The 12,457-nt window shown below is 38.5% G+C and overlaps 1 protein-coding gene across 2 annotated transcripts in view; it reads left to right on the top strand.

Moving 5' to 3' along the window:
* The first annotated feature begins 355 nt into the window (after positions 1-355).
* The window catches only part of LOC126266803 (phosphatidylserine synthase 2-like), a 230,830-nt gene continuing 218,728 nt past the window's right edge, over positions 356-12,457 (top strand). Inside the window, exons 1-2 of one of the 2 annotated variants that reach the window (XM_049971345.1) lie at positions 356-838; positions 12,325-12,426. In XM_049971345.1, coding sequence (XP_049827302.1) covers positions 657-838; positions 12,325-12,426 — 284 coding nt within the window. In that variant the 5' untranslated portion in view covers positions 356-656. The remainder of the gene's footprint in view (positions 839-12,324; positions 12,427-12,457) is intronic. The other variant, XM_049971346.1, reaches the window with a different exon arrangement.

A 12,457-nucleotide genomic window follows, 5' to 3' on the forward strand; every position in this document is an offset into this window, starting at 1 on the left:
AAATATGTGAAATAATAAAGAGACCATCTTTTCCACTATAGATAGGCATGGAAGTACATATACTTTCTTCAAGTTTCACATTGTGTATGGTATATCCAAATTTTACATGGATGAAAAAGTATATGATGAGTATATATTTGATTTTAATAAGTACATAGCAATGATAATCTTATATACTAGTAATTAGGTACTAATTTGGTGGTTTAAATAATACAGTAAGCTGAAAACCTGTGCAACGAAATGGGTAGTTAAAAGAAAATTTAGTTTCCTCTGAAGTAAGAATACTTACATACTTGGTTGCCCTGTTTCCCATAGATGCAATTCGAGTATTCGTTTGACTCCTGCGCCGTGAAACATACCATATTGAGAATTTGAGAAACATGAAACGGGAAACGTGGGGGAGCCGCGCTCTGCTCTTTAGTTTTCAGAGAAAGTAGACATATTTGCACTGTCAGAACATCTCCACCCTAGCCCTCAGCTCTAAAAAGTTTTTGTAATATGTCGATGTATGTGGAAGGAATTTAACATCTTTGGAATTCATACGGCAAAGGAACTACGTTGTTTGTTTTTGCGGCATGCGGAAAGTGCGCGGCGATGTCTGAGTGACGGAAGATGTTAAAGAGTCGAAAATCTGCGAAAGACAAACAGAATAAGTAATGGCAACCCTAAGAAAATCTGTGAAACTGAAAGAACTGGATTCCAAAACATCGAATGATTTGCAAGACGCTCATCTATCTGCTAAAACATACGAGAAAGGTGTTAATTCCTCTAATCTGAAATGTTCGCAAACGTCTCCCGTAGAGAAATTTTCAGATGATGGCACATTGACGTTTTTCTGGTATGTGCTTTCATTTTAAATGTACCAGTATAAACTGAATGAGCGGTTGTGGCTATTCACATTTTCACAATAAACTGCGTTAGCCTCCCTGTTGGGGTATTTCGATCACTGTCTGCTGTTAAACGAATTTTAGACTCAGTGGAATGTGGCAGTTGGGTCGCCCTAGCGTTGTTTGTTATGGTGTCATTCTATCTGTTATGAGTGTTATACTGCATTACACAGTTCGTTTTTCTGCTTTTGTTGTGTACGTAACACGGTGGAGGTTAATCCGCTCCTCTCCCGGCCACTATCCACATCACTGGTATCTAATTGTACTTTCTTAACTCGAAGCAAGTTTTCATTGGTGTTATTCGTTTATTACAACGAACGCACTTGCTAGAAAGTTTATCAACAAAATTTCAAGAACCAGCTGTAAGTTATTACTCAAGGAATATACTGAAACCCCATACATATCGCTCACATGGTAGCTGTAAATATAAGATTAGAATAATCACTGCACGCACAGAGGCATTCAAACAATTATTCTTCCTGCGCTCCACATGTGAGTGGAACAGGAAGAAACCCTAATAACAGGTGCAATGGGAAGTGTCCTCTGCTATGCAGCACACAGTAGGTCGCAGAGTGTAGATGTAGATTCAGGTTTCTTTCATAAGAATCCCTGCTTCATCGGCATTCACACGTCCACATATGAATATGGATTTTTCCATTATTTAGATAAATTGTATTGGATTTGTAAATGACTAAGAACACTATCAATACAGTATTAAACCTTGATACTCCTTTTTTTGCGTTGTGTAGCAAGAGTGAGAAAATTTCAGGATCTTCAAAACTGAGTGTTTGTATCAGCCCTTGTACAATGAGGAGCAGTAATGGGCTCAAATTGAACTGTGTGTCAGCAGATAGCTTCTGTTTGTAAAATGACCAGCTTTGGGGAAGGAAGAGTGGCATGCACCTTTTAGAAGTGCAAATAAATGCTTTTGCTACTGTAATACCACAACTCCTACAATATTTGTTCATCCAATGTTTACAGCAATCTGATTAGCCTTGTGCTGGCAATATCTTATGTTTATGTGCTGTAGTCTTTTTCTCAATGTTGCTATTGATCCTTCATACCTGGTGTTGTAATTGGGTTACATACTATGAAGTTGCACATTTTCCTCGACAGACTTTTTTTAAAGGAAAAGTCTCATGTGCCCCTAGTCAAATGAAAACCACCTTTACAGTTGATTGCTGTGGGCTTTCTGTCTGTTGGACTGTGCTTATTCACATTTAATGACAGGATAGGTAGGTGCGTGCCTTTGTTACTCATGTGGATATCCGGATGTTCCCAAAACTTGGCTCAAGGAAGGCTAATAAAATTACTATGTACACTTAAGGCAGATGCAGCTTTAACTCATAAACAAAATTCCACTTTACCTCTTGAATAAAATGTCTATCTTTATAGAAGAAAAATATTCTTCATGACATATGCCTCAGCTTTATAAAGCACCAAAAGTAAATTCCTTTTGCAAGAAACACTACTGATCTTATGTTGAATACAGTCTATTTCCTATATTTTGAAGACACTCTCTTAAAGGTTCCCTGAATTTGTTTGCTTAAAATTTCAGAAAAATACGTTTAGGAATACCTCATAGCCTCCATAAAGCATGAGGGAGAGTGAGTTATTGAGCTATTTATTTTCGCTGTATAATGACGGCACATCAAATATCACTGAAAGATGCGCTCTGGATGAACAAACAAACAAATGTAATCTGATTGAAGCTTTCTTGCTGATAAAACTGCTATATGGACTGCATAATAGTTGTAAATGTCAGTAATACTAAGTACTTATTCCACAGCTGAAGACCATACAGTATTTGATGTATGTCAGAATTTTCCACATACTTTCAACTGTGCTTTCATTGCAGTTGTTACTGAAGGTTGGTTTGTACACCACAAAGCTGTACTAGGCACAGCCTTATTTTAAATGGTGTCGCATTGCCCTTGTTCATCTTGTGGGTGGATTTGCCAATTCAGTTACTTTGACCTACTGTTTAATACGGATTATTTATTAGTTTATTGTTTGTTTTATTTATTTATTCATCCATCATAGTCCATTTTCATGATGACACCAATGGACCACCTGTTGGACTCTCAAATGGAGCAAGGAAAAAACCACTCTCTAAATATGCCTGCACGAGTTACTTTACCTTTGTGGACCCTACACAAAATCCCTCCAGGGATTCCAATTTGAGTTCATGAAACAACTCCATAATACTCACATGCTGATTGGACCTGTTGGTAATGATAACAACCTCTTAATTGCTCAGTGTCTTCCTTCAGTCCACTCTGGTGAGGATCCCAAACTCTCAAGCAGTACTCAAGAAATGGTTGAACTACTGTCCTATATCTGTTCTCCTTTGTAGACGAGTTACACATTCCTAAAAGAAACCGAAGTTGACCATTTGCTTACTGTACAACTGGTCTTAACTGTGTGTTTCATTTCATATCACTTGGCAACATTATGCCTTGATATTTAATCAGCACGATGTGTCAAGCAGCACACCACTAATTCTGTATTTGAACAATACAGGATTGTTTTTCCTACTCATCTGTGTTAACTTGCATTTTTCTACATTCAGAGCTAGCTGCCTTTCACTACACCAAATAGAAATTCTCTCCAGTCATCCTCTATTGTTCCAGAGTCACCAATACCTCCCTCTTTATATTACAGCATCAGCAGCAAACGGTCACAAGTTGCTGCATGTTCCTTCCATCAGATCATTTATATATATAGAGAACAAGAGAATATGACTCTGCCTGTTGCCCTTCGTCCATAATTCATAGGATATAATATGAGAAAAGGGCAAGTTGATTTTTGTACTAGTGTTACTTTCCACAACAACAATGACAACAACTACTACAACTGAATATCACATTAGTAATACAATTACCTCTACTATGATTACATATGATAATCTTATGGATGCTGACAGTTAAATAGAGTATTGTCATGTGTAGGTTAATTACTTCTCTTGACTGTATCAACTACTATAAGATTGAGGGTATCAAAGTTCTCTTCTAGTGCAGTTATGTCATAAACAGTTTTACCTCTTAAAGCTTACTTAGTAGTCCTTGTTATGTCTTCCAGCTAACATTTTCATAAGACATGATATGGTGTGCCAGTTTCGCTTTCTTGTTTCACAATATCTGTAAATACGCAGCAGTACCTGCTTGACTCTGTATTTAGTTTTTCATTTTGGACTGTCTCTTCCACAGCTGGTCATTGCTCTCAGACCAGTTCTGTTCATGTATGTGGGATATGGCTTGTATGCAGTAAGGTAGTGAACCAGTCCTCTATTATGCTTGAGATGTGTTTTATGAAGCCTTTCATTTACTTCAGCAAGAAACTGAAACGTTCTCATTCTTGCGTCTCAGGAATTACACCTCTGCTAACATTCTAAAAATTCTGAATTCCTTATTACTAAAAGATCTGTTGATGATTCTCTAATTCCTCACTGTTCTTTCTCATATTAGCAGCAAATCTGCTTACTCACAGCTTGTGTGCCCAAACAGTGGCACTGTAACCCACAGTTGCAAATGGAACCACCTTTGTCCTGTACTAATAATTTTATTCATTATCCTACCTTGCAGCTACTTCTTGTGCATGGTTCCAAGGAATTTGCTATAATTACTTTTTTGTGAATCCTGACAATTTGGATACACGAAGTACCCACACCATTGGCATATAGTACAACTCCTAACAGATCCTGACTGAGCTTAGTTGACATTTAGCAAGACTCCAAACTATGGTACATTTTGCAATTTTCATGTGTATTAGTAATTGATCAAGATGAAAGAAGTGAGAAGAGCCAGGAAAAATCCTAGCCAGTAATTACTTTGATGAGGAGAGACTCTTAGTACTGCTGGAACACGTATAAAAATACAGGAAACTATCCTAGCATACATCGTTATTAGTTTCTTTTGGAGGGAGAGCAAGAGGGTAGGGAAGATTAAGAATGAAGAGCAGCTCACAGAGACCCCAGGCTGCTGGTGTCAGCTGCTATCATTGTGGATCTGAGAGAGACTTTTTTTTACCCTTCCCTCCCAACACTCATTTTTCGCCAAGTAAAGAACTGGAATGGTTGCTTATACTTTTAAATATGTATGTCAGCTGCATTAAGAATTTGCCCTCTTGAAGATAAGTTTTGGCAAGCAATTATTTCAGAATTTTGTAGTTTTCTCGAGTGAATTTAACTTTTGATAATGAGAAAAAGTAGAATTAATCAGAAACTAAATGCTCTGATTTCTAGGTCTGTAGGTTGACACTTATCCTCTCATGCATGGAGCCACACCAGGAGCATCACAATGTCACTAGAGAACTTATAAATAACTGTGTTGGTCCACTGACTAATGGCTTAATTAAAACATTGATACATTAAAAGTGCGTGTAACCAAACTCCAGCAAGATCACTATGTGAAAAGACACTATAGCTTAGACAGTAGGCTTGCATTGGGGAAGACTGATTCAAATGATCATACAGCCATATAGGTATAGATTTTCCTTGATTTCCCAAAATCAAGCCTATAAAGGCGAAGTCTGATTGGTTCCTTTTAAAAGGATATGGTTGAGTACCTTCCACATTTTCTGTTAGTTTGAACTTACATTTCATCTTCTACTGTTTTATTGTTGCCAGGACATGAAACCCATCTTCCTTCCAGCAAAATTTAATAGTCTAGTGTCTGTAAACTCCTAAACAGACACAAAGGAAGTGTTTATTAGGTATTTGGCTCTTTTGTTTCTGAACACAGGATGACTGTAGAGCTCACTGGACAATAAGTCAATAAATATAAATAAAATTAGTTCATATCTAGATTAAACACTGATAACTAGAAATCTCAGTCAAAACTGTGTTAAGCAGGAAGACTATGAGCAAGAATAAAAATTCTGTTGGGAAGTGGCATATATGCAGGAACAATTGTCAGTTTTTTATGCAGAGCTAAGATATTTTCCACATTCATTTACCTTTTTTAATAAGCTTTATGGGTTTTTGAGGGATACTATGTTGGGGGGCCACCTTTGCTTATTAAATACTGTTCAATTTCAACATTTGTCTAATGGTGAAACTAGGTTGACACTACTTGCTAGTACTAAATTTCTACCATTCTTCATGTGGAAAAGAGAGAGAGTTATGAGTATGTAGCCTAAAAAGGCTTTTGGCAACAATTAGAAAATATATGAATGTTGCACCTTCACTATTTTTTCTTTCATTTGCACTTAGAGTTCCACAAGTGTCTTCGTGAAGCAGTCTCTATTGGTTACTTTTGTAAAGTATAATAACAATCAACCGCAACAAGTGCTAATCTATTTATATTAATAGTTATGGGAATTCCCTCATTACACCCTCACTCCCCCCCCCCCCCCCTTTGCCCAAACATGCATGCAAAAGAACAGCTATTTGAAAAAAGGCACCACACTTCCTGTTGCACTACTCACCTACTTCTTTTTGTATAAGGGCCAGTCAAATGAAAATGAGGTAAATGGAAAAAGTAATTAAACAGAAGTAATTGCTGTAGCTGTTAATATACTTTTCCCATTGTGAGGCAAGGTAGTCTATGCCTTGATGACAAAATATTTTCAGTTGCCTATGGATCCATGATTGTACTCAGGCTTGCTCATTTTCACCTGAAGCAAATTGACATCCAAGAATGTCTTTCTTCAGGCCTCCAAAAATATGGGCATTGCGTAGGATGAGCTCAGGACTGTAAGGTGGATGTGTAAGGGCTTCCCAGCAAAACTTCTGTAATGTAGCTTAAACAACAGGCACATCAGCTCCAGCAAAATCATGATGACCTCTTCTTTGATTGCAAAGGCGTGCTGCTCATTGACACTCTGGAACAAGGCAGCAAAATTAACACACAGTAATATGTGGACTCTTTGTAAAAGTTGAAGCATTCCATCAAGTCCAAAGGCCCACCGATGCTGATGGATGGCATCATTCTGTTGCAGGATAATTTCCACTCACTTGTTTCCAAGGTTATTTCGATTAAACTGCAGAAATTTCAGTGGGAAACTCGTAACACGTCCTCCATATAGTCCCAATCTCTCCCCATGCAATTTCTGTATTTTTGGAGCCTTGAAGAAAGGCATTTATGGCCGTGGACTTGCTTTGACCAAAGAGGTGCACATTTACGCGCAATCATGGTTCTGTAGGCAATCACATACGTTTGTCCATGAAGGCATTGACTATCTTGTCTCACAGTGGGATAGTCGTATTAACAATTGTGTAATTACTTTAACATAATAAACAGTTTACTTACTTTTTCCATTTGTCATTTTCATTTAACTACCCATGATATAATACTTCAACTAAGCTTTTGTGTAACTGAACTTTTCATGGAATACTATACACTATCTATATGTTAAAATCTGTTGAATATTAGCTTTAATGTTAATTCTAAATTCAAAAAAATTCTGATGAGGTATAAAATGAGGGTCTAATAAGTCACTTGTGTACTTCAGGTTTGAATGTGTAAGGATTTTTAAGTTCCTGTTAGATGTCTGCAAGTAATCTGATAAGTACCTTAGCTTCAAAATATAAACTAGTCTGTACATTAGACAGGGGCTGCAACAATCTGTATGGAAATTACTTTTACTGTTATGATTGTAAATTCACTGTTCATTTTAAATTCACTATTGTTAGTTAGCATCAGTGAATAAATGTGTTAACACAGAAGTGTAAAATTGCTATGTCCATGTTGACACTGCTGTAAGATGTTCTGTAATCAACTTCCACTATTTCATAATCAATTTTTGCGAAACACAAATAACAAGCTTACCCCATGACATCTGCCCTTTCTGTCTGTCTTGCACATTGTTTTCATTACGCTTATAAAACACTGTTCAGTTAATTTGTCGTTATTAAGTGCTGATTATTTAAGGCCTTCATTTTCATAACAACCTGGTATTGTGAATCATTTCGTGGGACTCACTGGGGGATATGTGTTTGATGTGAGAAACAATAAAAAATGCACATTTTATTTAGGGGCATTACAATAGTCTGACTTTGTGAAAAATTACAACAGTACAGTGCTGATATTAATTTATTAGTACCTAATATGACTATTTTGACATTTTGAAAGTAGTTGCACAACAGAATGTTCCATATAATGATTAAAATTCTTCTGCGTATTATGCTATGTCATTGCTAAAAAAACTAACAACAACAATAATAAACTAAAACCGATGTTTCACCCAAGTTGCAATGGCCTTCCTTAGGGCACAACTGGTTTTGCATGGGGATAGTTGCTTCTATTTATTACAGACTATCGTTGTCTGATGTCACTGTTATAAAACTTTTAATTGGCTCTCTAATATGATTGGCTAGTCATGACATAAGGGAAGATGGAAGGAAAGAGGTTATTCGTGGATGTGCGTGTCATCAACGATTGGTAGCTGTCCGCCTATCAGCGTTCGTCTTCTGGTTGGCAAGCTTACCTCCTGGAGTGTGCGGAAGTGGACTGACAGTTGCTCTACAGCTGTTTGTGCAGATACGTTCTTGTCCCATGTAGCTTCTGCCCTGCGACTGCTCGCGGCTCGTTGGACTGGGGTGGCCGGCAGCCAGGACGCCGGGTATTTGTAGCCATCTTCTCTGTTGATGTTGTCAGGCTGCTTAATAATTTCGATCATCTCCTGTATTTTGCTCTCACACATCCACGATTCTTTCGCCAGTATTCGGGCTTCCTGGAACCTGATAGGTTGTCCACAGTCACAGTGGTGTTCCGCTATCGCCGATTTATTATGTTGTTGTACTTGTACATAGCGTTCGTGTTCTCCTACTCGTAAGCTGATAGGTCTCCCTGTTTCTCCTATGTAGGTAGCTCCGCACTCACACCATAGTTCGTAAACACCTGCAGTGTTAAGATTGTTGACTACATCCTTAGTGGAACCTATCATTTTGTGGATCCTGTGACTGCCTCGAAAAATCGATTTGAAACCTCGTCGGCTGAGGATGTTGCCTAGCCGTTCACTGATGCCTTTTACATATGGTAAGTGTACCAGTGGAAGCTTCTCTTCTTTGCCTTCCTTTGTGTTCTGCTCCCTTTGGTTTTAGCTACCTTTATTATGATGTTGTCATCATAGTCGTTAGCACGAAATGTGTGTAGTAGCTCCTTCAATTCTTCTTTGATGTTATTTTCCTCATTTATCCGGTAGGCTCGGGCAGTTAATGTATGCAGAACAGAATACTTTTGAGCTGAGTGGTGGTGGCTCTTTGCGTGCAGGTACCAGTTAGTGTGCATGGGTTTCAGGTACACTTTGTGTCCCAGTTTACCTTCGGCAGCTCTGTAAACTTCCACATCCAGCAATGGCAAGGTACCATTGTTTTCAATCTTGTGTGTGAACTTTATATTTTTGTGCAGGCTATTTAAGTGCTGGAGGAAGTATCCCAATTCCTCTTCACTGTGAGGCCAGATAATGAATGTGTCATCCACATATCGTAGCCAACAACTGGGGCGTAACAGAGCAGGAGCCAGGGCCATTTGCTTAAAGGCTTCCATGAAGATGTCCGCAGCTACAGGGGAGAGCGGAGAACCCATTGCCACTCCATCTAACTGTTCATAATATTTTCCCCGCCAGGTGAAGTACGTAGATGACAGGCATAAGTGCACCAGATCACAGATATCTGGTGGGATCCAATCCTGTAGAATGCACGCAGTCTCCTCAGTAAGTATGTTAGTGAAGAGAGACTTGATGGCAAAACTGACCATAATGTCTGATGGCTTTATTACCTGTTCCCTAATAAGTTGTATGAAGTGGAAAGAGTCTTTCACATAGGAGACTGTTTGTCCCACAAGGCGGCATAACTTAGGTGCCAGATGTTTCGCAACATAATATGTAGGTGAATCAATTCCATTCACTAAGGGCCTCAGTGGATAACCCTCCTTATGGAGCTTAGGTCCTCCGTAGATTCTAGGAGGAACAGGCACCTTGGTGATTAGTCTCTTGGCTGTGTCAGGATTAATTCTCGAGTCCTTTACGAGGGCCTTCATATTTCTGCCTATCCTCACCGTCGGGTCACTCCTTACTACTCTGTAAATGGGATTGCTTAGTAGTTCGTCCATCTTCTTTTCATATTCAGAAGTGTCCATCAGAACTGTAGCGTTTCCTTTGTCCGCATGTAGGACCACAATATCCTTGTTATTCCTGAGCTCCTTTATGGCCTGTCTTTCTTCACGTGTGATATTGGCTCTGGGTGGTTTTGCTGTTTGTAAAATTCTTACAGTTTCCTGCCTTATCTTTTCTGCTTCAACACGTGGTACTTGGTAGAGTGATGCCTCCACAGATTAAATGATCTCTTCTGCGTGAATCTTTGTGGGCGTAACTGTGAAGTTTAACCATTTGGACAGAATTGATGTCACTGCCTCACTGATGGTCTGTGTCAAGATGTTAACCGTGGTACGAGCTGTATCCAGACTTAGGTGTGAGTGGTGTTTGTTTCCCATTAGCTCCTCAAATTTCTTTTTCTGTCGACTGCTGACCAAGTCCTCCTCCATGCAGGCCTGGTTGTGGGTTATTCGGTCAATGTTATCCCACTCCTTTGCTGATAACGTAGTTGACAGTCATAAATACATGCTGTCCAGTTGCCTGTTGTTGTAGTCTATGAAGCTCTGGAGGTGTTGTATCCTCTCCCTTAATAATGCATGGCTGGCCCGATAGTAAATGGTTCTTGCTCTTCTCGTATCGATTTGAGGCTGTACACTGATGAATTTCGGGATGACATGAAGATCTCTGCACCTTTTAAGGAACGCCAAATCATTCAGCAATTTCACATTCCTCTTCCTCAGCAGCTCCAGTTTCCGTGTGTGTTGGTAGATTTCCTGCCCATACAGGTCATTGATATAAGAACGTAGGCTTCCGTGGCCGGTGTCATAATGATTAAAATCGTTGATGACATGAACATCCATGAATAGCCTCTTTCCTTTCATCTTCCCTTAAGTCATGACTAGCCAATCATATTAGAGGTCCAATTAAAAGTTTTACAACAGCGACGTCAGACATCGATAATCCGTAATAAATTGAAGCACCTATCCCCATGCAAAACCAGTCATGCCCTGAGGAAGGCCGTTGCAATTCGACCGAAGCGTCAGGCTTAGTTTATTATTGTTGTTAGTTTTTTTTAGCAATGACGCGACATAATACCCAGAAGAATTTTAATCATTATGACACTGGCCGCGGAAACCTACGTTCTTATATAAGAATGTTCCTTAATTCATTTTTAAACTCAACTATCTTACCCCCAATATACTCTTATCAGGTTGTTGAATGCATCTGTATTGAGACTTAGCACAGGTTGTTTTGGGTCTTATTGTTATGTTGTTATGAAAAAAGAGAAACAGTTTTGACAATGAATTACATTATTGGACATATCTGGCAAAATAGCTGGTTTATTTATTTTTGTTGTGTGTATACAGGATGTCCTCTTACAAACACCAATTGGAACTCTTAACATACTTCATTTTTCAATGACCAACAACTGTACTCATACATAGCGCAAATGAAATAATGCTTGTCTTTAAGTCTGTTGTATGAGACTTCCAGTTCATATTATGATCCATTTGTAGTCTCAAAAACTGAAAACTGTTTTTCATTTATTTCATAGTTTCAATAAACTAGTTATAGATCCTGCAGGTTTATGAGAGGTACTGAATTGCATGTAGGCTACTGAGTCTTGTCAAAATTTAATGATAAATCCACTTGCCTTGAACCATTTCTCAATGTTTTTAAATATTTATATAGTTACATTTCCACTAAGAGAGCTTATACAATCTTTTATTCCTAAACTTATATTAAAAGGCATCTTCTGACTATATATATATATATTAAAAACAAAGATTCCAAGTGTGTGTGTGTGTGCGCGAGTGTACACCTGTCCTTTTTTTCTCCTAAGGGAAGTCTTTCCGCTCCCGGGATTGGAATGACTCCTTACCCTCTCCCTTAAAACCCACATCCTTTCATTTTTCCCTCTCCTTCCTTCCTTCCTGACGAAGCAACTGCCAGTTGCGAAAGCTCGTAATTCTGTGTGTGTGTGTTTGTGTGTTTCGTTCATGTGCCTGTCTGCCGGCGCTTTCCTGCTTGGTAAGTCTTGGAATCTTTGTTTTTAATATATTTTTCCCATGTGGAAGTTTCTTTCTGTTATATATATATATATATATATATATATATATATATTAAAAACAAAGATTCCAAGACTTACCAAGCGGGAAAGCGCCGGCAGACAGGCACAATGAACAAAACACACAAACACACACACAGAATTACTAGCTTTCGCAACCGACAGTTGCTTCTTCAGGAAGGAGAGGGAAAGACGAAAGGATGTCTGCCGGCGCTTTCCCACTTGGTAAGTCTTGGAATCTTTGTTTTTAATATATATATATGTGTGTGTGTTATTTATTTGTGTCAGTGATAAATGTTCTTGAATGTTTTATTCTTTATCTTATGTTCACAGGAGAGCGCATACACTTACTGTTCTTTTTATTTTTATCTGCTCATTGGTTTATGTGGCTGTGTTTGAGCCTGTTTCCAATGATACAACATACAACACCAAAAGGTAAGATATTCTTACTAGTCTATGAATTCTT

The sequence above is a fragment of the Schistocerca gregaria genome, chromosome 4 (assembly GCF_023897955.1).
Source record: "Schistocerca gregaria isolate iqSchGreg1 chromosome 4, iqSchGreg1.2, whole genome shotgun sequence".
Taxonomy (NCBI): Eukaryota; Metazoa; Arthropoda; class Insecta; order Orthoptera; family Acrididae; genus Schistocerca; species Schistocerca gregaria.